This window comes from Corythoichthys intestinalis, chromosome 1, assembly GCF_030265065.1.
Source record: "Corythoichthys intestinalis isolate RoL2023-P3 chromosome 1, ASM3026506v1, whole genome shotgun sequence".
Classification (NCBI taxonomy): domain Eukaryota; kingdom Metazoa; phylum Chordata; class Actinopteri; order Syngnathiformes; family Syngnathidae; genus Corythoichthys; species Corythoichthys intestinalis.
Window position 1 is genome coordinate 30,892,498 of NC_080395.1, and position 22,863 is coordinate 30,915,360.

The 22,863-nt window shown below is 40.8% G+C and overlaps 1 protein-coding gene across 3 annotated transcripts in view; it reads right to left on the reverse strand.

Annotated features, from left to right (window-relative positions):
• LOC130919528 (protein unc-13 homolog C) overlaps nt 1–22,863 on the reverse strand; it is a 291,333-nt gene that overhangs the window by 74,866 nt on the left and 193,604 nt on the right. For all 3 annotated transcript variants that reach the window (XM_057842330.1, XM_057842337.1, XM_057842322.1), the window contains exons 19-22: nt 16,075–16,201; nt 6,107–6,203; nt 5,466–5,609; nt 2,494–2,571 (exon numbers count right to left, since the gene is read on the reverse strand). In XM_057842330.1, the coding sequence (XP_057698313.1) occupies nt 2,494–2,571; nt 5,466–5,609; nt 6,107–6,203; nt 16,075–16,201 (446 nt within the window). The remainder of the gene's footprint in view (nt 1–2,493; nt 2,572–5,465; nt 5,610–6,106; nt 6,204–16,074; nt 16,202–22,863) is intronic.

Below are 22,863 nucleotides of genomic sequence, written 5' to 3' on the forward strand. Positions count from 1 at the left end.
CAATAATGGGAGCAATTTTAACAACTTTAACGGTTGATTCACAACATTAAATGACTTCCACACATAGCAAATTTAGTTATCGCAATATCCGCAATACCCGTGTCTAGTTATGTTTAGGGTAAAGAATTGGGCTAGGGGCAATTGTCCCAAAAACCCTTTAAACTTCAGACTGTGTGACTTTTTTTTTTTTTTTAGGGAAAAAAAAAAAAACATGAAAATTTTCTCCAGTTACTTTGTCAAGTAACTAATTACTCTTACATTCAGGTTACTGAGTTACTAATGCAATTACTTTTTGGGAGAAGAAATTTGTAACTGGAATTAATTACTTTTTTAAAGTAAGATTAACAACACTGGATGTCACTAAGTGTCCTAACCCTAACACAGTTCCTAAACTATGATTCCAAACCCAAATACATTTGAAAGAATCTCAATATTGCATCAAAACTAACATGACTTGCAAAATGACACTCAATGACATCTGTCATAAGCCATCATTCATATTCATGACAGGTGTCATGTCACCATTATGACAGTTTCATGACATAGAGTTCAAATAAAGTGTCACCGAAAGTTTTATTTTTACAGTGTGAGTGCAGTTTGATAGCGCAAATTAGCGCAACACACAACGACGGTGACCCTGGTAAGAAGCTTTAAATACTGAACTGGCCAAGCTCATATTACGCATGTACTTGACATATGCATGTATTTATCTGTACTTTGTGAGACAGCCAACTAATTATTTTGATATACCAGTACTCAGTTAATTACTGTATGATTGCTGAACATGACATTTTGAGGTTACAAACTAAAATGAAACAACGTGAACTAGTTTATTCAAAAAAGTAAGAATTTGTCTTCATGTCGCATTTCCTGCTTTCCTTACCGTTTTTCATTTGATTTGTTTTGCTTTGATGTCCCAGAAGTTTATTGTCTGCTATGCACAAATTCTGTTTACATTTTTTTCATTAGAGTTGGCGGATATTATTGGCTAACTGATACTATCGGCTGATAAAAGCATTCTAAAATGATATCGGGTAATATCGACATCGGATTTTCATTATCAGTTTTAGGTCAATACGCTTGTGCATATGTGATATGGCTGTGCCTTATTGGCACTTTTCACTTGATCCCCCAAAAACTGATGTTTGCACTATTTTGATTTCAACAATAAATATAGTGGTGCTATATATGGACAGTACTTATATAGCACATTTAACTACATGGTTACCATGCCCAGAGCGCTTTACATTAGCACACATTCACACAAACCAATGGTGCTCCTGCCATGCAAGGCGCTGCCAACCCACTGGGGGCAAGTTAGCGTTCAGTGCTTTGCCCAAGGGAACTTTGACAGTGGGCAGTCGTAGCCAGGAATCAAACCGCTGACCCTTCGGTCCAAGGACCACTCCACCTACCAACTGCGCCACGGCCGCCCCTTTATAGGCCACCTTTAACCATAACTTCCGTTGAAGTTGTCTATTTTTCACAGACGTTTGCTTTGCAAAAACCTTGATGTTCTTACATTTATCATTATTAAAGCCTCCAGAGTGGCATCACAATACAAATAGCCATTATGTTATGTCCACGACCCCATATAAAGGGTATCGGTTTGATATTGGTATCGGAGTGTTGGAGTTGGACAATATCGGGATATCGGTCAAAAAGTAATTATCGGACAACTCTAATCGGAATGGTACTCTGTTGTAAGCCTTAGAACTTTCTGTAAAAGTCTTATTTTCTTTTCCAACAGTGTCCCCTTGCAAACGTCTCCCTTAACACACCCACCCAAATGACTTCATTGTAGCATGATTTAAAACGTGTGCGGTGTGTGAACATTAATATTTTAAGTTAAGTTTAAAAAGGACAAAATGTTAGTGGCTACTCTATAAATCACAACTCTAAATCTTCTTTGATTATCCTACACACTGTGCTCATGACAGTTTGAGTATATGTAGGGGTTTGGTCGGCTACAATACTAAAATATAAATGAAGCATGTCGTTGAGTCATCTAATTGCATCGCTGCATTTGTCAGCTCTGCGTCACAATGCAAAGAAAACAAATATCATTATAGCAATTGAATTTCGTTTGATGTATTATTGCCGCTGCATGACTCAGATGCCATTTTCCTTTTTTTTATTTTCATTTTTTGTGGGGCAGGATATCTGTATTTTTCCAGCGTTAAGCGATAAAGAAATGTGTGCCACAGCAAAGACCAGTGGGTGTAATTAGGGTGCTGGAAGGGGCACCCCTGAGTTGAGTCTCTGGTCATCTGTCACATTAAACATCTGACGCAGAGGGCAAAAAATACAACGACTTTGGGCCGGTCGAGAGATGAGTAATTACACTTTAAGGTGCATTACGGCCTACAGTGCTAGACTCAGCTGACAACACTTCCATTTGCTGTTAAAACATCTACTGGATGGCTTAAAATATTTATCCTGGGGTAAAAAACAACTCTTTGTCAAGTATTTGCATCAATAGATCGTACTTACCACATTCTCCTTGTTCAAATATAAAGGGAAGTCCTTGGAAATGATAGCAGCATACTGCAGAAGAACTTTATTGATAGTCTGTATGAAGGAGAAAGACAGTCGACATTAAATAGAAATGGAATATATAGGGAAAAAAAGCTTAAAAGATCAATATGGTTGTTTTTATATTGAACAAAAAAAAAGCTATGAGAATGAGAAAATGCACATTGTAGGGTTGTTCCGATCATGTTTTTTTGCTCCTGATCCGATCCCGATCATTTTAGTTTGAGTATCTGCCGATCCCGATATGATTGCTTTTTTTGGCTCCCGATTCAATTCCGATCATTCCCGATAATTTTTCCCGATCATATACATTTTGGCAATGCATTAAGAAAAAAATGAATAAAACTCGGACGAATATATACATTCAACATACAGTACATAAGTACTGTATTTGTTTATTATGACAATAAATCCTCAAGATGGCATTTACATTATTAACATTCTTTCTGTGAGAGGGATCCACGGATAGAAAGACTTGGGACTTTGTGTATTGTGACTAAATACTGCCATCTAGTGTATTTGTTGAGCTTTCAGTTCAGATACTGCAGCATGCCCCGAGGCATGATGGGAAAGTCGAACCATGATGGGAAGTAAAACCATGACTGTGAGTCATGCTAACAATGGATATACCATCTGTGCTTTGAAATATAAGCTATGGCGTACAGACAATGAATTATTGCCAACTTGCTTCCCCACATTGCTTCCCATGACTCTTCCAGTCATAAGGAGAGAGTTTGCATGGTTTAACCAAATAAAAGACTAATTCAAAGGCTGCCAAAAGTCACTCTACTCAAGTAATGCCAATTTTTATTAAATACAATTAGACAACGACTTAATCAAAGTATATATATATTTAAAAAAGGCATGGCCGATTTTTTTTTGTCGATTCCGATACTTTGAAAATGACGTGATCGGACCCGATCGATCGGCCTCCCGATCGATCGTGACATCTCGAGCACATTGTCCCTTTAAGGACCTCTAAATCTCAAAACTAACTATCCAAAAAGTCCAAAAGTATTGTATTTTGTTTAATGATGGAGGACACACAGCGTTGGGTCTGGCTTGGGTTACCTTGCATGACTGAGAAGCAGAATCAAACATCTCACATGGATAAAGGATAGCTGTGCTCTGGTTTGACCTACATCAGGCTGTAAGTTGTTTCAGCTAATATGCTTGTAAATGCACTTATAATTGAGTTTAGAGCTACAGTTTGTGGAGTTATGTGTGAGTGATTTGCTATTAGAATTGTAAATACATTAGCATTAGTAGCATTTAGGATAGCGGACTTTTGTTAGGCAAATTAGGCTAATTTAATATATTTACAATTTGATTAAACTAGATGAACGTTTGGACACCAATTGTTTTGTTCCAAGTGTTTTATTGTCAAAATGCATGTCGTTTTGAATATAACTGCACATATGTACATTACAGCTTTACAAATTGTCAAAAGTGAAGGACGCAAAAAGCTTCAAAAGGCATATTTGCCTTGTTTGTTGTCTGTAAAGCTAAACAACTTCACGTTCATTAAAGACAAAACACGTAAGATAAAAGTCAAGTAAAAAATAAGACACATTATGCGACTTAAAAAAAACGACTGGAGACAAAATGGCGGATGACACTGTTGAAATTGAAAACATTTAAGCCAAGTATGTCATAACCCAGGGACTACCTGTATTGTATTCTATTGCGAGTTGTTTTTCCTACTTCCTATAGAGAACCAGTTCCATGCGTTTCAATTCCATGGAGTCATTTGGCAGTTAATCTAATGATTCTCTTATACAGTGTATCACAAAAGTGAGTACACCTCTCGCATTTCTGCAGATATTAAAGTATATCTTTTCATGGGACAACACTGACGGAATGAAACTTCGACACAATAAAAAGTAGTTTGTGAGCCGCTTATATAACAGAATTTATTTATTTTCCCCTCCAAATAACTCAAAATATAGCCATTAATATCTAAACCCCGGCAACAAAAGGGAGTACACCCTTATGAAAAAATGCACATCCCTAAATCTCCAAATTGAGTATTGCTTGTCATTTTCCCTCCAAAATGTCGTGTGACTCGTTACAGGAGTGCTGTCAGCATTGCTGCAGAGATTGAAGAGGTTCGGGGTTAGTTAGTGCTCAGACCATACGCCGTACTCTACATCAAATTGGTGTGCATGGCTGTCACCCCAGGAGGAAGCCTCTTCTGATGACTGTAGACAAGAAAGCCCGCAAACAGTTTGCCAAGACATGTCAACAAAGCACATGGATTATTGGAACCATGTCCTATGGTCTGATGAGACGGGCGGGCTTTCTTGTGTAACGTCTTCAAAAGAGGCAGAGAAAAGAGTGAATATTTTCTAATTTTTGAATTTTTAAATATTTGTGTTTGCTTTTGTTAGTTTTCATTAATCTTAAAAAACACTTTAAATGTACATTTATTATTAATCCCATTTTGTTTCATCTTTCAATTAGAAAAAAAGAATAGAGAACATATCATTTATATTTTAAAATTAAAAAAGTATTCACTTATTTATTTTTAAAAGTAAAACAAAAAAAACAAACAAACAAAAAACCCTACGTATTCTGTGATTTCTGTGGCCCTAAAGCTTTGATCGAGGATTCCAGCAAATGTATTTAAATTTCATTTTAGCAGAAAACATACATGTGATTTACTTTCAAGAAGCACATCAAAACGCTGCAAATTTTGACACACGTGGGTTAAATTAGTTCTATAACGTTATGACCATCGAGAATGTCAAAACGTTCCTTCAAACACAGCTTCTACAGGTAATAGAGGTAAGATTTTATGATGGCAGTTTGACTCGAGATACCATTATTTCTACCTTGGACAAGAAAAATGGTTTCAAAAACCAATCCCATGAATGTATTTTAGAGTTTCCACGGGATGTAATTGTTCGGAAAATAAAAAAACAACTGACCTTGGCAAAGCGGCACATGAAGTGAGCCAGAGCTTGAGGGTTCGGACACTCCAGCTTCTTGATGATCTCAAAGCTTTGGTTCAGCTGTGTAAACACGTCCACCACCGAACAGGAGAAGAGAGCATGCTCGGACGTCTGCTGGAACTGCAGTTAACCAGAAAAAAAAAAACCAAAACATAATAGATTATATCAGATGATCGGCTAATTTAATAAAAGTGTCTTAATTACTTTTAAATATTTACAATGATGACTTATCTGTGTTATTCAATGGAAATACGAGGACATTTTATTTGCACAATATTGAACATATGCAGATTGATACAGAAAAAAGGATGCCCAAAGGAAAAATTGAATAGTTCATAGTTGTCATACTCCACTATACGAATAGTTCCTTTTCATTTTACCTTGAAATCAGTTTGTTTTTGTTTTATTAAGTCCCATTCATATTCTTGCCTTGTGCTCCACCCCAGGCAAAGAGTGCCTCTCTTCTATACAGAATTCCTTTTTATCCGACTCTCTCCCCTTCTGAAGAAGCGGAATTCTATGCTGGCTGTCCTTGGCCGATTTAAATGAAGCACGTAACACATTGAGAACTAACAGATGCCTTTCTATCCCTCCTTTTCTCTTTTTTTTTTACTCACTCCATCTTTCTTGTCTCTCTCCAGAGCCCCATTGAGGAAATCCATGGCCACATCCTCATTCTCGTCGAGCCATTGAATGACAAACGGCTCGAACCATCTGAAAGAGAAAATACCCATTCAAAATGTTGTTTACTATAGTGCTTGGGTGAAGTCAGGTAAGGAAGTTTGTGTCATCTCGAACAAATTTGCACAGTTGGTGTCTGTTATTTGTATTACTATGACTGATACCACCACCACCATCAATATTCATCTGTACAGATTCCTGATGTCGAAAAAGTTTGATGAACCAAACTTCATAAGGTCGTTTCCCATTTTGTAAAGAATTATTTTAGAGCATTTTACTTAATTTTGACTTGACTACAATTCACTCAAGTCAAGTAACATTTATTTATATAGCCCTTAATCACAACAAATATCTCTTCAGTGTAACTTTTTTGAAAACTACTTTGCTTCAACTAAATGTGAAAAAGCACTGTTGAATTACAGTGTTTATTATTATTATTATTTATATTTCACCACTGTGAAACCAACTCCACTTTTTTGGGGACAGTAAAAACTAAATTTCTCAAGGATCCATCAGTTCAGTGGTGTTAAACTCTAAACGTGTCTGCCGCTGACCACATCTGAGTTACGTATAATGGCCCTCCAAAAGGTATGCATATCTGCCAATAGGGCAGAATAAAAAATACTACTTTGATAGTCGATAGTTTTTTGGTGACATAGTTGACCTGAAAAGTGTCTGAATCGTCTTTTTTTGAGCAACGTAATCCAAATATTCAGTAACATATATATATATATGTACATTTTTTCTTTTTCAATGTATTTGCATTTTTTAATTTTAAAAAATGGAGAAAAAAAAGATATTCTTTTTAAAGGGAACTGCGGAAAGACTTGTAGTTCTTAAATGATAAATGATAATAGGAGTTATTGTAATTTGATATTCAAACCCCTCACAATGTTTTCGTTTTTATAAAATTTGAAAAATTAGTTTGACCAGTAGGTCACCAATGTTGTTGACGACGCAATGCGGTGACGTCACTGGGCAGCGCTGCCTTACTTTCACAGTGTCACTCGTTAGCTACATTAACATGTTGTCGGTTCTGCCCTTCCAGTTTAAACCCGAGCGGATAAGTGATGAGCAGGACAGCACTGTCGATATTTCACAAAACGAGCAGCAAAAGCAATTAAAGTCTCTAGCGGGATTCAAACCCGCGTTTCCCATGCAACAGACGAGCACTTAGACCAAAGGACTACACTTCCGCATGATATCAGAGTCATGATTTTCCTTATTAAGCAGTCGCAACCCACATGTGCTGCCTGTCTGTGCGGTAAGACCTGAAAACGAAACGCAACGGGAAACGAAAGTGTGGCTGGCTTGACCACGGAATTAAAGAGACATCAAGCAGACAACAAGAACATAGGGATTGGGTAAAAGGGTTTATTGAACACACAAAAAAAACGCATGATCGCGAAAAGGGAGACCCAAAAGGGTATGTGACAGTAGGTCGGGATCAATTAAAAAAAAAAAAAAAAGAGGGAAAAACGTAGTGAGAGGCAGACAAATGAAAAAAAACAAGGCAATGATGCCACTACCAACGAAGGGATGAACAAACTGTCAAATGGCGGCAAGTCAATACATACAATACAATACAAGCCGCCTAGGATCGGTTTAAAGACACTGCTGATGAGCTGGAATTGAATGCAGGTACGACGTTGGGAACTCATCCTACATCTCTGTAACAAAACAATCTGACCAGCAGCGGAAAGTGACAAAAATCATGCCAGTCATCATACTAGCTTCGCTTGCTAGCTAGCACAGCTTTTCTCCCAGTCCAGGCCAACCACGTCATCACCCCCAGCGTGCAAAAACACGGCACCCTCCGTAGGTCAAAACATGTCAATGGAAATAATATATGTGTTTCTAATAACAGAAAAGCGGCATGGAAAATGAATGAATGAATGAATTATTAGAAAAAGAGAAAAATTGTGGCTTATCAAAGCCAACAAGTCTTTAAGTCCGAGGATCCTTTTAAAGCTCTTTTTATTAATCTATATTTTTCTATAGCAAACAAAAAAGCGGGAAATAAATACAGTGGTACCTCTACATACGAAGTTAATTCGTTCCAGGACCTAGTTTGTAAGTCTATATGGTCGTATGTCGAGCAGGACTTCCCCATAGGAATACATTATAATTCCATTAATTCGTTCCAGAGCACAAAAACCTATACTGAATCCTTAATAAATACTGCTGGTACTATTACAAATGGCAATTAAACATAGCAAAACAAATAAGTTATAAAAAATCTTAATAATAATAATAATAATAATCAGTAATTATTCCTGTAAATAATGTAACGAATCGGATTCAAATGTGGCGGACACTTTTTGCCTTAAAAAAAAAAACTAAGTATTGTATTTTTACCTTTTGAAAAAAGTAAAAACTATTTTTGTTTTTTTCTTGTCCTGTTCAGCAGTTTTAATGTGCCACTTGGGAGTTTGTTATACTCCCGTTGTGGTTATTTAGATGCTGTTGTTTATCCAATGAATGCAGCTGAACAGATTGGCCATTGTGCATGCCTTGTATTGAGAAAACCACATTAGCAAGACAAATTTAGACCAAAACGGCTGTTTTTGGATGGGAAAAAACTAAAAAAGATCTTCAGCACCCCCTGCTGTGAGTGACCTCTAGCACCTCTGCCTGACAGCGCCATTTACCAAACCAAGCCTCCCACATCGATTGATTTACCTGATCCCAATCTGTTCGTCAGGCTTTCAGTTTGATACATATACATTAGCTGTTTTTTTTCTCCGGTAAATTCTTGGTGCGTTGTACTCAGGTCATAGCAGCCATTCAAATCATATTGAGAACGTTGGCAATTTTTGGGAAATCTTGTCACCTTGCAGCTTTTAACGTGCATTTGTCACTCCTTTTGTTTGTCCCCTTGAAAACAGACACAATTTAATTGATCTTTCCCTAGCCATCAGTGATAAGTTTCAGACAATATTGCGTCTGCTACAGTTGTCCAACTGGGTCGATAAATCTGGTGCGGCAAAGTATTTGTTTGACATTTCACTCCTCTCTTATCATGGAAACACATTAAAACGTATATTGAAGGACCACTTTTTTTTATGGTGCCTTTAAGTGGTTTCTTAATTAACAGGTGCAAAAATATTGCCACGGTAGGTTAAAAGGGAATTCAATTAGACTGTTCAGCACTAATACAGTATATCACAGTGACAACAGTATTTCACACATGATACGTTTTGAGTATATGGCGGAAAACACAGACAAGACTGAAAGCAGTTTCTGCCCTTGCACTTATCTTTTAAAGAAACTGTTGTATTTTAAGCAAAACAACTGTTGTGTTTGATAGAACAATATGTCTATATGCTGCCATAGCAGATTCATGGTGCATTAAGGCCCCAAACTATTATCAAATTGTCCGTTTTACCCTGAAAACCCCCGTTTACAGACGTCATGCAATCGCTTTTGTTTCAACCCAGCCATAAAATGAAGGTACTTAATTATATTTATTATTCAAAATGTCTGTCGTTTTTAGCTTAGGATCATTAATTGAGGTCTCATATTTCGTTTAAAAAAAAAAAAAAAGACGTAAAAAAATTATTCACTCACATATTTTAAACTAATTATGTCACAATGAAAAAAATTAGGTCTGTAAAATAGCCACGGATATCTACCTCATGTCATATCTGTATGCCTTCTCAGTTGTTTTTTCTTTCCAGCATCTGATTCAGCTGGATGGGCGGGGCTGTGGCCGCACACCTGTGGCGCATTAGGAGCGCTCACTATTTAAGGACTCCTGTCACCGTCTGCGAGTGTCGGACTATTGCATATGCTTGTTCCTGCCTTGCTTACCGCTGTGTGCTCATCGTCATCCTCGGTGCCTTCCGACGTTCTTCGGTCGTGTTCTGGTTTGATCTTATTTACTTTTGTGCTCTTCTGGATTTTGTAGTTAGGATTTTGTACTCTGTTATATTCACGCCATCTTGGGTGCTCTTTTAGTTATACTTGTTATATCCGCGTTTTCTAGCGTGCGTCCTAAGTTGTACTTGTTATATCCGCGTTTTCTAGCGTGCGTCCTAAGTTGTACTTGTTATATCCGCGTTTTCTAGCGTGCGTCCTAAGTTGTACTTGTTATATCCGCGTTTTCTAGCGTGCGTCCTAAGTTGTACTTGTTATATCCGCGCTTTCTAGCGTGCGCCCTTTGTTATACTAATTAAACACAAACATTTGCTCTATTGATCTCCTGGTCTGTGTTTTTGGATCCACAATAACGGCTTGCCGTCATAACAGAATAGTCCGACCATGGATCCCACAGACTCGGAGGGTATTCGCCACGCGCTTGCCGGTCATGGTCATATGATCAGCAAGCATGAACAATCGTTAAATGAACTAGTGAACGTGATCACCGCGCTAACCACTAGAATTGAAAATATGGCCCCACCTGCACAGTCCGGTGGCGTAGGTAACGCTGCCGCGGCGCCCGATCACTCCGCCCCGTCTCCGGTTGTTCCACCGGCTGCTTTCCGGGAGCCAGTGTTACCACACCCCCATCGTTACGAGGGAGAACCCGGTGCTTGTCGACAATTTCTGCACCAGTGCTCCCTTGTATTTGACCAGCAGCCATATACGTTCGCGAGTGACAGGTCCCGTGTAGCGTATACCATGAGTCTCCTCGCCGGTAAAGCGGCCACTTGGGCAATGGCGGTAAGCAACGCTAATCCCGCAATCCGTCAGTCATTCGAGACTTTTAAAACAGAGTTTGTGAGAGTGTTTGATCACCCGGTTAGAGGCAAGGAGGCAGGCAGCCGCCTGCTGGATTTTTTTCAAGGCGAGCTTAGCGTGGCGGACTACTCCATCCAATTCCGCATTTTGGCCGCGGAGTGCGGTTACGACGAGGCGGCGCTGTGTGGAATTTTTCGGAGGGGGCTGTCGTCTGCGGTGAAGGACGAGTTGGCGGCCCGGGAGGATTCTTCGGGCCTGGAAGACCTTATCTCCTTGTCCGTGAAGTTGGACAATCGATTGAAGGAGCGCGAGAGGGAACGAGCCTTGGAGCAGCGGGGCCGTCGTGGGTCGTCATCGCGGTACGGTCCGGCAACGTTACGTGCAGACGGCTTCGTCGAATCACCACCAACCTCTACGCCGACGCGGAGTCCGGTCCTGGCGGGGGAGGAGCCAATGCAACTCGGCAGCGGTCGTCTTTCTACGGAGGAGCGGCGGAGACGGATGAGGGCGGGCTTATGTCTTTACTGTGGCTTGCCGGGGCACCACGTTGCCGCCTGTGACGCGATCTCTTCACGTCGTCCTGGATCTTCGGCCCCTGGGGTTCCTCTCGCCAGAGGGGGGACCAGGTTCGTACATTATGGCAATCAGTCAAATGATTTGCCTCGCAACGAGTCGATTGAACTAAAACAAACTCGAGGTGAAATGAGACTGCAATTGCCGGGAGAGGTTTCGCATGGGGGGGTTAATTTTAGGTTCACTGCTTTAATAGATTCAGGGGCAGATGAATGTTTTATAGACCAGAGTGTTGTTGATGCTCTTAAATGCCCATTAATAAGACTCTCTACTCCTAAAAAGGTTCTAGATCTCGATGGGCGACCCCTGGCGGACGTAAGGTTTATAACGCCCCCGCTTAAAACAAAGCTGTCCGGGAACCATTTTGAGGTTCGTAGCTTCTTGGTTATGCCATGTAAATCGGCTTCGGTTGTGCTAGGGCTCCCCTGGCTAAAGATGCATAACCCTAATATTGACTGGACTAAAACACAAGTAGTGACTTGGAGTTCCTTCTGTTACGCGCACTGCTTACGCTCGGCGTGCCTACTTCCGGATCAAGCCCAAACAGTTGCCGAGCCTGTAAATTTAGTAAATGTTCCTGCCGAGTACCATGATCTCGAACAGGTTTTTAGTATAGACCAGGCTAAGACCCTGCCTCCGCACCGCCCTTACGACTGCGCCATTGACTTGCAGCCCAATGCCCCACTACCTAGCTCGAGGTTATATCAAATTTCTAAACCTGAGCAGGAGGCTATGAGTGATTATATAACCTCTTCCTTGGCAACTGGCCTAATTCGCCCTTCGTCCTCACCGTTGGGAGCGGGTTTTTTTTTCGTTGGCAAAAAAGATGGGGGTCTTCGGCCGTGCATTGACTACCGGGGCCTTAATGAGATTACTGTTAAAAACAAATATCCGCTGCCATTATTAGATTCGGCCTTCGCACCGTTAAAGTCAGCCACCATATATACCAAGTTAGACTTGCGCAGCGCTTACCACTTGGTTAGGATTCGGGATGGAGATGAGTGGAAAACCGCTTTCAAAACCCCGCTCGGACATTTTGAATACCTAGTCATGCCTTTTGGTCTGACTAATGCACCCGCTGTTTTCCAGAGCCTCATAAATGATGTGCTTCGTGACATGCTAAATGTTTTCTGTTTTGTTTATTTAGATGACATCTTAATATTTTCTAGAAACTTGCAGGAACACCGCCAACATGTCCGCATGGTCCTCCAAAGGCTTCTGGAAAATAGGCTGTTTGTCAAGGCCGAGAAGTGCGAGTTCCACCGCGGGTCAATGCAATTTCTTGGTTTCATCGTCGAAAAAGGGCAATTACGGCCTGACCCAGCCAAAATTCAGGCAGTTGCGGATTGGCCAACCCCCACTTCACGTAAGCAGTTACAAAGGTTCCTCGGGTTTGCCAATTTTTATAGGCGTTTTATCCGGAACTATAGTATGAGGGCCGAGCACCTTACCAGGTTGACCTCTAATAAACGCCCGTTTGTGTGGTCCTCTGTGGCGGAAGCCGCTTTTGTAGGTCTTAAAAGGGCATTCACTAGCTCACCTGTCCTTGTTCACCCTGACTCAGATCTTCCTTTTGTGGTCGAGGTTGATGCGTCGAGTTCCGGAGTGGGGGCCATCCTATCCCAGAGGTCTGCAGTCGACCAGAGACTACACCCCTGCGCATTCTACTCCCGCCGCCTCACCCCCGCGGAGGCAAATTATGACGTCGGCAACAGGGAGCTGCTCGCTATAGTTCAGGCTTTACAGGAATGGAGGCACTGGTTGGAGGGGACGGAGGTGCCGTTCCAAATACTCACCGACCATAAGAATTTGGAGTACCTCCGGGCTGCCAAGCGCCTCAACACACGCCAGGCCCGTTGGGCGCTGTTCCTGACACGTTTCAACTATGTGATTACTTACCGTCCGGGATCACGCAACGGGAAGCCCGATGCCTTGTCAAGAATTCATGAACCGGTGGAGGAAATGTCTTCAGAGGAGCCTGTTGTTCCAGAGAACCTGATCATCGGCGCACTCCGATGGGAGGTTGAGCGGCTAGTGGAAGACTCTCTACGGGGTGTTAGGGTGCCCGGAGGCTGCCCTGCTGGCAAACTTTTTGTTCCGGACGCTCAGCGTGCAGGAGTGCTAAAGTGGGGGCACACCTCGAAGTTCGCCTGCCACCCGGGTGTGTCCCGCACGTTCTTCCTCATTTCCCAGAGGTTTTGGTGGCCGGGTATGCGAAAGGACGTCATGGACTACATTTCTGCGTGTTCCATCTGCGCTCGGGGCAAATCGGCCCATCAAGCTCCAGCAGGACTTCTGCGTCCGTTGCCTGTTCCATCTCGTCCTTGGTCCCATGTTGCACTCGATTTTATTACTGGCCTTCCACGCTCAAGGGGATATTCCGTCATCTTGACAGTGATTGACCGATTCTCCAAGATGGCGCACTTCGTCGCTCTCCCCAAGTTGCCTTCAGCTCTGGAGACCGCTGACCTGCTGGTAACACACGTTTTTCGAACCCATGGCATTCCGTCTGACCTAGTTTCTGACAGGGGACCCCAGTTTGTGTCTCGGGTTTGGAGAGCATTCTGCAAAGCTCTGGGGGCCACGTCAAGTATGTCTTCCGGCTACCACCCACAGTCCAACGGACAGACAGAACGGGTCAACCAGGAGCTGGAGGCTGCCCTCCGTTGCGTTTGCCAACTGCATCCGGCCTCCTGGGCCTCACACCTGCCTTGGGTGGAATATGCCCACAACACCCTCATTAGCTCAGCCACTGGGAGGTCGCCTTTTATGTCGGCATACGGGTTCCAACCACCACTGTTCCCTTCTCAGGAAGCCGAGGTCGTCGTGCCGTCCGTCCAAGTGCACCTGCGGAGGGCCCATAGAGTCTGGAGGGACACTAGGGCTGCACTAGTCCGCACTGCAGCCCGCAACCGCCTGATTGCTGACCGCCACAGAAGACCCGCTCCGGTCTATCGTCCGGGCCAGATGGTCTGGTTATCAACGCGGGATTTGAACCTTGCTGGGACTTCCAAGAAGTTGGGCCCTAGGTTCGTGGGCCCTTTTGCTGTGGACTCTGTGGTGAACCCCGTCGCGGTCAGGCTACAGCTTCCCGGTTCAATGAAGATCCACCCAGTCTTCCACGTGTCTCTGCTCAAGCCGGTCTCCACTAGCCCCCTGAACCCTCCACCAGTGCCTCCTCCTGCCCCTCGCGTGGTTGACGGTGGGCCGGTATATACGGTGCGTACTATTCTCGATTCTAGGAGGCGGGGAAGGGGGGTGCAGTACCTGGTCGACTGGGAAGGTTATGGCCCTGAGGAGCGCCAATGGGTCCCCCGCTCCTGGATCCTCGATCCATCGCTTTTGCGGGATTTCCACTCCCTTCATCCCTCGAAACCAGGTGGTCCGCCAGGGGGCGTCCGTTGAGGGGGGGGTTCTGTCATATCTGTATGCCTTCTCAGTTGTTTTTTCTTTCCAGCATCTGATTCAGCTGGATGGGCGGGGCTGTGGCCGCACACCTGTGGCGCATTAGGAGCGCTCACTATTTAAGGACTCCTGTCACCGTCTGCGAGTGTCGGACTATTGCATATGCTTGTTCCTGCCTTGCTTACCGCTGTGTGCTCATCGTCATCCTCGGTGCCTTCCGACGTTCTTCGGTCGTGTTCTGGTTTGATCTTATTTACTTTTGTGCTCTTCTGGATTTTGTAGTTAGGATTTTGTACTCTGTTATATTCACGCCATCTTGGGTGCTCTTTTAGTTATACTTGTTATATCCGCGTTTTCTAGCGTGCGTCCTAAGTTGTACTTGTTATATCCGCGTTTTCTAGCGTGCGTCCTAAGTTGTACTTGTTATATCCGCGTTTTCTAGCGTGCGTCCTAAGTTGTACTTGTTATATCCGCGTTTTCTAGCGTGCGTCCTAAGTTGTACTTGTTATATCCGCGCTTTCTAGCGTGCGCCCTTTGTTATACTAATTAAACACAAACATTTGCTCTATTGATCTCCTGGTCTGTGTTTTTGGATCCACAATAACGGCTTGCCGTCATAACACCTCATAACTATCGCTTAATTGTATTTTTATGTTGTTGTTGTTGTTACTGTCGCATTTTCTCCGATATGTTGGATAATAAATAATTGATCCAAACAAAGAAAAAGAAAAAAAAAAAAAGTTTAATAGGGTAAATATATGAAAAAGAAAATCACCATCATTCCTTCGATTCCTGCATCGCCACTCTTGTTATATTACCATGTTTCACCCATAAAATCCCCCAAAAAATCCAGCTGTGGCCATTCACAGCTGTGTCTTGACACTCAGTGATACATGCGACATGGAGTTTTTGGACCGAAACGAGGTAAGTACGCGATAATATCTCGTTAAAGTTATGGCGTCTGTAATTCTGCTCTCGCGTGCTCTCACTTCCACATAGGGTTATGCTGTTTAAAAAACTTTTTTTTTTTTTAAATGCCCTCCTGTTCAAATTTTTTCTTCCCCCAGAAAATTGAGATTTTAAGGCTTTCCAATGATGTATCACACATGCATATTGGACAATTTTGAAAGTTGGCCAAATTGGGGGTCTCAGAGCGGAACTTCAAGTGACTTGAGTGTTTTCCGCCATATACTAGGTGATTGTATGTGTGTGTATGTGTAGGAAAGTGGTGATTTTTACTTACAGAGAATATTCTGGTGGAACCCCCTTGAAGGCTGGCAATTCGCGCACATACTCATTATGGAACCATTTGACTTTGAAGTGAAGATTCATGTATTCAGTGCTTTTGCATAAGCGGTGCTTATCGTGCTCTGGAATGCAGATTAAAATACAAGAAAAGGAAACCGGTTAGCGAGGTTTATGCATGAATGGTGAAAAGAATGGTTAATATCATCCAATAAAATTATTTTAAAAAGTCACTCAAAGAGACCAGTGTAAAGAAATCTTCATAAGAAATAAGAGACTTGGGAAACTGTTCGCTTTTAACAAAAATCTTCACAGGCACAATTATGCCAACACTCTGCTGCTACTGAAGGCATTAAACAACAAAAAGTGGCCAGCAGCTCCCTTCGGAAAAGAAAAAGCCCTTGAATGACTCCAGAGAAACTCCAGAGAAATCCGTTTTTGGCTGAATTGCTGCTGAGTCATTCCGCCGGGCCTGCTTTAGATATTTGGGAAAAATTAAACCTTCAATGAAATCCCTTTATCATGATTTAATAATTGAAACAAAGGATGCTGTCAAAATAAACAAGTGATTAAAAAAAAAAAAAAAGCAAATTCTAATAATTATTTTTCTTCATATATTTGTTTTCAAAAGACAAAAACCTAGATATGTTTGCCAGCGTCAAACCCTGAAACCTAAAGGAGGGGAAAAAAAGCAGTCACGGAATAGAAGAGCGGTACAAGACGAGAGTAAATTCTCTGTCAAGATTCTCCAGGATGAGATTAAAAACGCAGTGAAAGGAGCGCTGACACATGTGTGCACGAGGCGTGAATGAAAAGTCAAGATAAGCAAACTGTATAGACAGCGCTTTCATTTTAAATGAGAATACGTGCGATGTTTAGTGTTGCTGAAGAACACAAACACCTACAAGAGTATGTTTTTACAAAAACATCTAGTGAATGCAAATGTTTTTTGCTAGTATAGTTACGTACAGATCACAATACTCAAAATGATAAACAACCTTGAAAATTCTATTATATGCATGTCAGGGTTGTAGTTTGTATTGCCACTTGTTTAATGAAATATTTGAAGCATGACTCGAGCCTACGTCACCCAAACATGAATATCAAAACAACCAGTCTTGATGGTGGTGCTCCCCGCCTCCACTGGGCCAGGGCTTCAACATGTGACATCTCAGTGGCCGTCGAGTGTGCTGACTACTGAGCTATAACAATTTTAGCCACCACCAGTCTTGGAAGGCATGGAGAATGCGGTTTAATCATATAGTTGCTGTCAGGTGGTAACACTAGAACAGGAGTGTCAAAGTCATCTGTCTTGAGCCACATTGTAGTTTTGGCACGTGCAGAGGGGGAGGTTTGGAGGGTTTACTTGAGCGCCTGCCCCTTTGCGCCTGCCCCTTTGCCCCTACATGCCCAAAGTGCCCCTTTTGTCCGGGCTTGTTTTTGGTGCGTAAGTGTGTGCTGAACACCGAAAACACCTTTAAAAAAAAAAAAAGCCGTCTGCGTGCCGCAAGGCTGCCGCATCACCCCCCCATGCACGCTCTTCCTCTTTCACCTGGGTGTGTGGTGAGGAGTCCCCCCCATGGCTATTTCGATCCATGTGTCTCTACTCTCTATCGCAACCATATTTGTATTTTTCAACAGTTATCTAGAAAGGTACACATTTATATAATTTAAATTTAATATTTGTAATCTGTACCTTTATTAAATTGTCTGTGATTCCAGTGTTTGTATGAATCTTAATTAGAGCTGAAACAAATACTCGAGCAACTCGAGTAACTCGAGTTTAAAAACTGATCCGAGTAATTTTATTCACCTCGAGGAATCGTTTAATTTTGCCAGCTCTAAGCATCACATTTTGCCCGGATTACTTTTAGTACGGGACAACGCGCTGACGTTATGTGCGTAGAGGAAGAAGCAATTAAAAATAAATAAATAAATAAATAAAAATTACTGCAGCCGACAGCCGCTACAAACTACGCCCACGTAGCTAAAAACTATCCCCGCATGATGCTAGTGTGATAGCAGGTAGTGTCCGATGCATCTCATAGATATCGCATGCATTTAGGACTAGATGCGAAATGACAGACTCGGCCGCGTCTGGGCAGCGTTAGTAAACAGCCACTATCTTTAAGCAGTAGACTTCTCATCGCTAATAAATTTAACGTTACTGTCACTCGCTCACGTAACGTTAGCCCTTCGGACGGCTAGGTTTCTATTGATTATGACCACTGTCGATGCGTGGCTAACGTGTCTTACATACAGGCTTTATTTAATCTGTAAAAACACAGCGGTGTAGAGTGATGAGTGTGTAAAATTAAAACATAATAAAGCTAACTGTCAGTTTTAGCTCAGTGGTCATTGCTGCATAAAACACCAAGTAGCGCTGGTCCCTAATGTGCTCCAATACAGCAGGTATCATAAACTTATTTTCAACACTGAAAAAACTCAAAATCCTATCAGTACTTACAGTTTAGACTAACTTAAAACTTAACTAGAACTTAAAAATAACTTGACAAAAATGGAAATTAAATTGAAACACGTGGGAAAAACACGTAGCTTTCAAGTGACGTGTGTTATCAAGCGTAATTACATTTTTAGGTAAGAAATGTTTTTTTTTTTTAAGATCTAGAAGTTTTTTGAGTGAAAGCAGTGGATTTTTTGTTTCTAGTCACATCTGAGATGCAATTGTTGGCTGTTTTCAACAATGTACATTGAAAATAAAGACATTGATTGACTGAAAATGGTTCAATATTGGATTAAATGTCTTTTTTTCTCATGTATATTTATTATTGCTCTTTACCTAAAAAAAAATGTTTTATCCGATTACTGGATTAATCGATAGAATTTTTCAGTCGATTACTCGATTACTAAAATATTCGATAGCTGCAGCCCTAATCTTAATGTGATCATTTGGTAATTTAAGTTCTATGTATTTTGCGGTATAATTTATATCTTTTATTGTTCCCGCTAGCCAAGTGTTCTGTCTTCTGTCTCTCTTCACAATGTTATTGAGAGGGAAAGAAATTCAGAAAGCTTTAAAAATAAAAGCCACCAGGGAATCTCAGGCTACGTTCATACTGCAGGTCTTCATGCACAAATCCGATTTTATGTCATATTTGTATTTTTTTGACGTGCCCATTCAGACTGCCTTTGTCCATTGAGACCGTTCAAGTATTACGCATGCGCACTAATTCGCAGTCCGACATGCGCTAAGCAAGAAGACCCGCATGCGCAGAAGCGACAAAACAAAACACTACACATGCTGGCTGTCATTCGTCATTCCAGTGCGATCAATAATTTGATCTCCAAAAAGAGGACACAAATAACAGACATAAATACCGTATTGGCCCGAATATAAAATGGCCCTGATTATAAGACGACCCCCTCTTTTTCATGACTCAAGTTTGAAAAAAGACTTTTAGAACACCAATTTTTTTATACAGAAAATAATGACAGTACATCTGAAACAAATGATTATAACAATATATTTGAGAGAAAAAGCATGTTATTTTGCCTCATTCAAATCTTAATATCTGAACATTTATGTTAGGGCTGTCAAAATTATCGCGTTAACGCGCGGTAATTAATTTTTTAAATTAATCACGTTAAAATATTTGACGCAATTAACGCACATGTCCCGCTCAGACAGTATTCTGCCTTTTGGTAAGTTTTACAGCAAGGCTTTTTGTGCTGTCTAACAGCGAACTCTTGTGGTCGCTTTGCGACATGGTTTATTGTTGTCTTGCCAGTTCAATATGGCTGCACGACATCTCGGGCTGACGCCTACGTTGTAATGTTGTGCTTATATGATCCTTGGACAAGATTTGTCCGTAAGTATAGTTGTTGTAAAGAATGTACATATTATGTTAGTAAGCGAAATGTTATATTTTTTGCATGAGACACTTTTTGTATATGTTTTGTGAACCTGTATAGCGTGCTAAGCTAACGTTGTTGCTAATGCAATGCTTGTGTACTTTTTTTTTTGTAGTTTTACGACGGTCTAAAGAGGACAATGGTTTGAGGCCATTTTATTAATAAATCAGATGAAAAAGAAAGAAGTCTGATTATTATGGCGTCGTTCACTAGCTGTCTAGCTTTGGAAAACGTAGACGCTTCGGAGTGAGGACAGCATAGACAGATTTAAATGACAGTAGAGTGAAATGCCCACTACAGTCCTTATGTACCGTATGTTGAATGTATATATCCATCTTGTGTCTTATCTTTCCATTCCAACAATTTATTTTACAGAATATATATATAATTTACAGAAAAATATGGCATATTTTATAAATGGTTTGAATTGCGATTAATTGCGATTAATTACGATTAATTAATTTTTAAGCTGTAATTAACTCGATTAAAAATTTTAATCGTTTGACAGCCCTAATTTATATAAATGTAAACTAAAGTGCAACCACAATCGAAAATGAATGGCTTCTGGTTTTTGAAATGTAAATAAACCAATCTATTGTGATAAAACAACAAAATTGTGCATTAACCATCAAAGTGAAGTCTAACTGTAACTGTATTCTTGAAACAAATCTGAATAAGGAAAAACATTGCAATAAAATAATGCAAACTTGTTAAACTTGAGAGTAGCTGAGATCTATCATGACAGAACATTGCTTCAATGATATCTGGCGCCATCTAGCGTCCTGAATGGGTATAATGTCTAGACTGCGAATTTAAGACAACCCCTTACTTTTTCAATCTTATTTCAATGCAAAAAACACTGTCTTATATTCAGGCCAATACGGTAATCCCCATTTAGGCTTGTATTCAAAGTTTCTGTGGTTCATAATAGCATGCACGCGCTGTCTTTCTTTATATACGTTTTGTTTTAGCCAGAAAGGCAAAGTTAATGTACATTATTTACTTTCGCGGGCCGCACAAAATTATATGGCAGGTACGATCTGGCATCCGGGCCACCATTTTGACACCAGTACCGTAGAAGAACTAGATACTTTGCTCTGTTCCCAATTCACACAATTCAAGGACGGATGGAACAACAAACAAAAAAACGACACTAACAGTCGTAACTGACTGTGACATTCATAATCTCTTGTACATCATGACCTTCACACAGCGAATATTGCCATACTTGTTCCATACAAGGTCAGGTGAGGACTAAATATATATGGATACAACATCTTGTCAAAAATGGGGCTTAAGAAGCCAACAATAGAAATTGATATATGACTGCTTCCACTTAACTCACACTACCTCGACAATAACTAAATAGCCGACTATAACGGAAAAGACGATTTTGAATCCAGCTCAACGCAACCTGGCTGTCACGCCTTAATCCTGATAAGAACCACGAGTGCTTAGCCTGATGAATAGTGCTAACTAAGCCTGCCATCCGACACCGTTCTTTAAGCTCTCAGGAAATATTGCCAGGTGTTTAAATATATTTTGCCCATTCACATGCTTGTTGAATTCAAATAAGCAAAGAGATATTGGATCTCCCTTGCTTTCAATGAGGAGGAAGATTCTGAAAGCGATGAGTGGTTTTCAAGCACACAGACACAAAAAGCTGCACAGCAAATGTCGTCTTTGTTTTGGCTTTCATTTTATCATTAATCCTTGAGTTTTGACACAACAAAAAGCTCACTCTGAATCTTGCCGAGCAGAAACCTTTTTTCTGTTTACTCCAAGCTTTCCTTTTAACTTTATAACTGTTGAATTTGTTCAACTTCTGTATGGATTTTGACAGTTTGGCAGGGTTCCCCAGAGCCCAAGTAAAAGACCTTTTTTGAAGGCACTGCAATATCCTTCCTGAAATGAAACCAGACAACGCCTTACAGTTACTTTTCCTTTGGGATCGCTGCTCCCATCTACACCCAACTGTCAAGGGTGAATGGATTTTGACTACACAAAGAAATGTAAAGTTTCTCTTGGTGGCAGTTTGAATAGCAAGTTATCTTTCTAGAAGCCACATCTTGACCTCAATGCAGAAGCAAAGAGATAAAGGGTAGAATGTGGTTTGTTGTCCCATGGGTTGGTTGTCACACTTGCAATAACCTGACCACCAGGGTGCGGTGTAGTGCAATATCAATAATGATCATAATTATGCCTAGAAAATAGCTAAATCATTGTTTTTACTGTAAAGTCACACACCACTTTGATGTAAGAAGCAATTAAATACTTTAGTCAGGGTCGATTTAGCGATTTACCTTACATATTTATTTTTATTCTTTTAATGGGCTTTTGCAAAATAGTTTTCTAAATACAGAAGTGTTACTATTCAAATGTATTAGGGTAGAATGTGGTTTGTTGTCCCATGGGTTGGTTGTCACACTTGCAATAACCTGACCACCAGGGTGCGGTGTAGTGCAATATCAATAATGATCATAATTATGCCTAGAAAATAGCTAAATCATTGTTTTTACTGTAAAGTCACACACCACTTTGATGTAAGAAGCAATTAAATACTTTATTCAGGGTCGATTTAGCGATTTACCTTACATATTTATCTATTTTTATTCTTTTAATAGGCTTTTGCACAATAGTTTTCTAAGTACAGAAGTGTTACTATTCAAATGTATTAGGGCACATTTACTGTTCTGATTCACATTGTTTAGCTAGCCATTAGAACGTAAGATGTTCTCTTAGCTTAAGGCTAAGAAAATCCAAATTTTAAATTCAAAGTGACAAACAACCCCATACTGTGTGACAACCATCCCAACAATGGGTTTGGTAGACACCAACTGTCAGACTGTCTTTGATTGATAATAAATCACTGTTAAAAAAAATATTTGAAAATCAAAAGGGATGTCAAATCCAA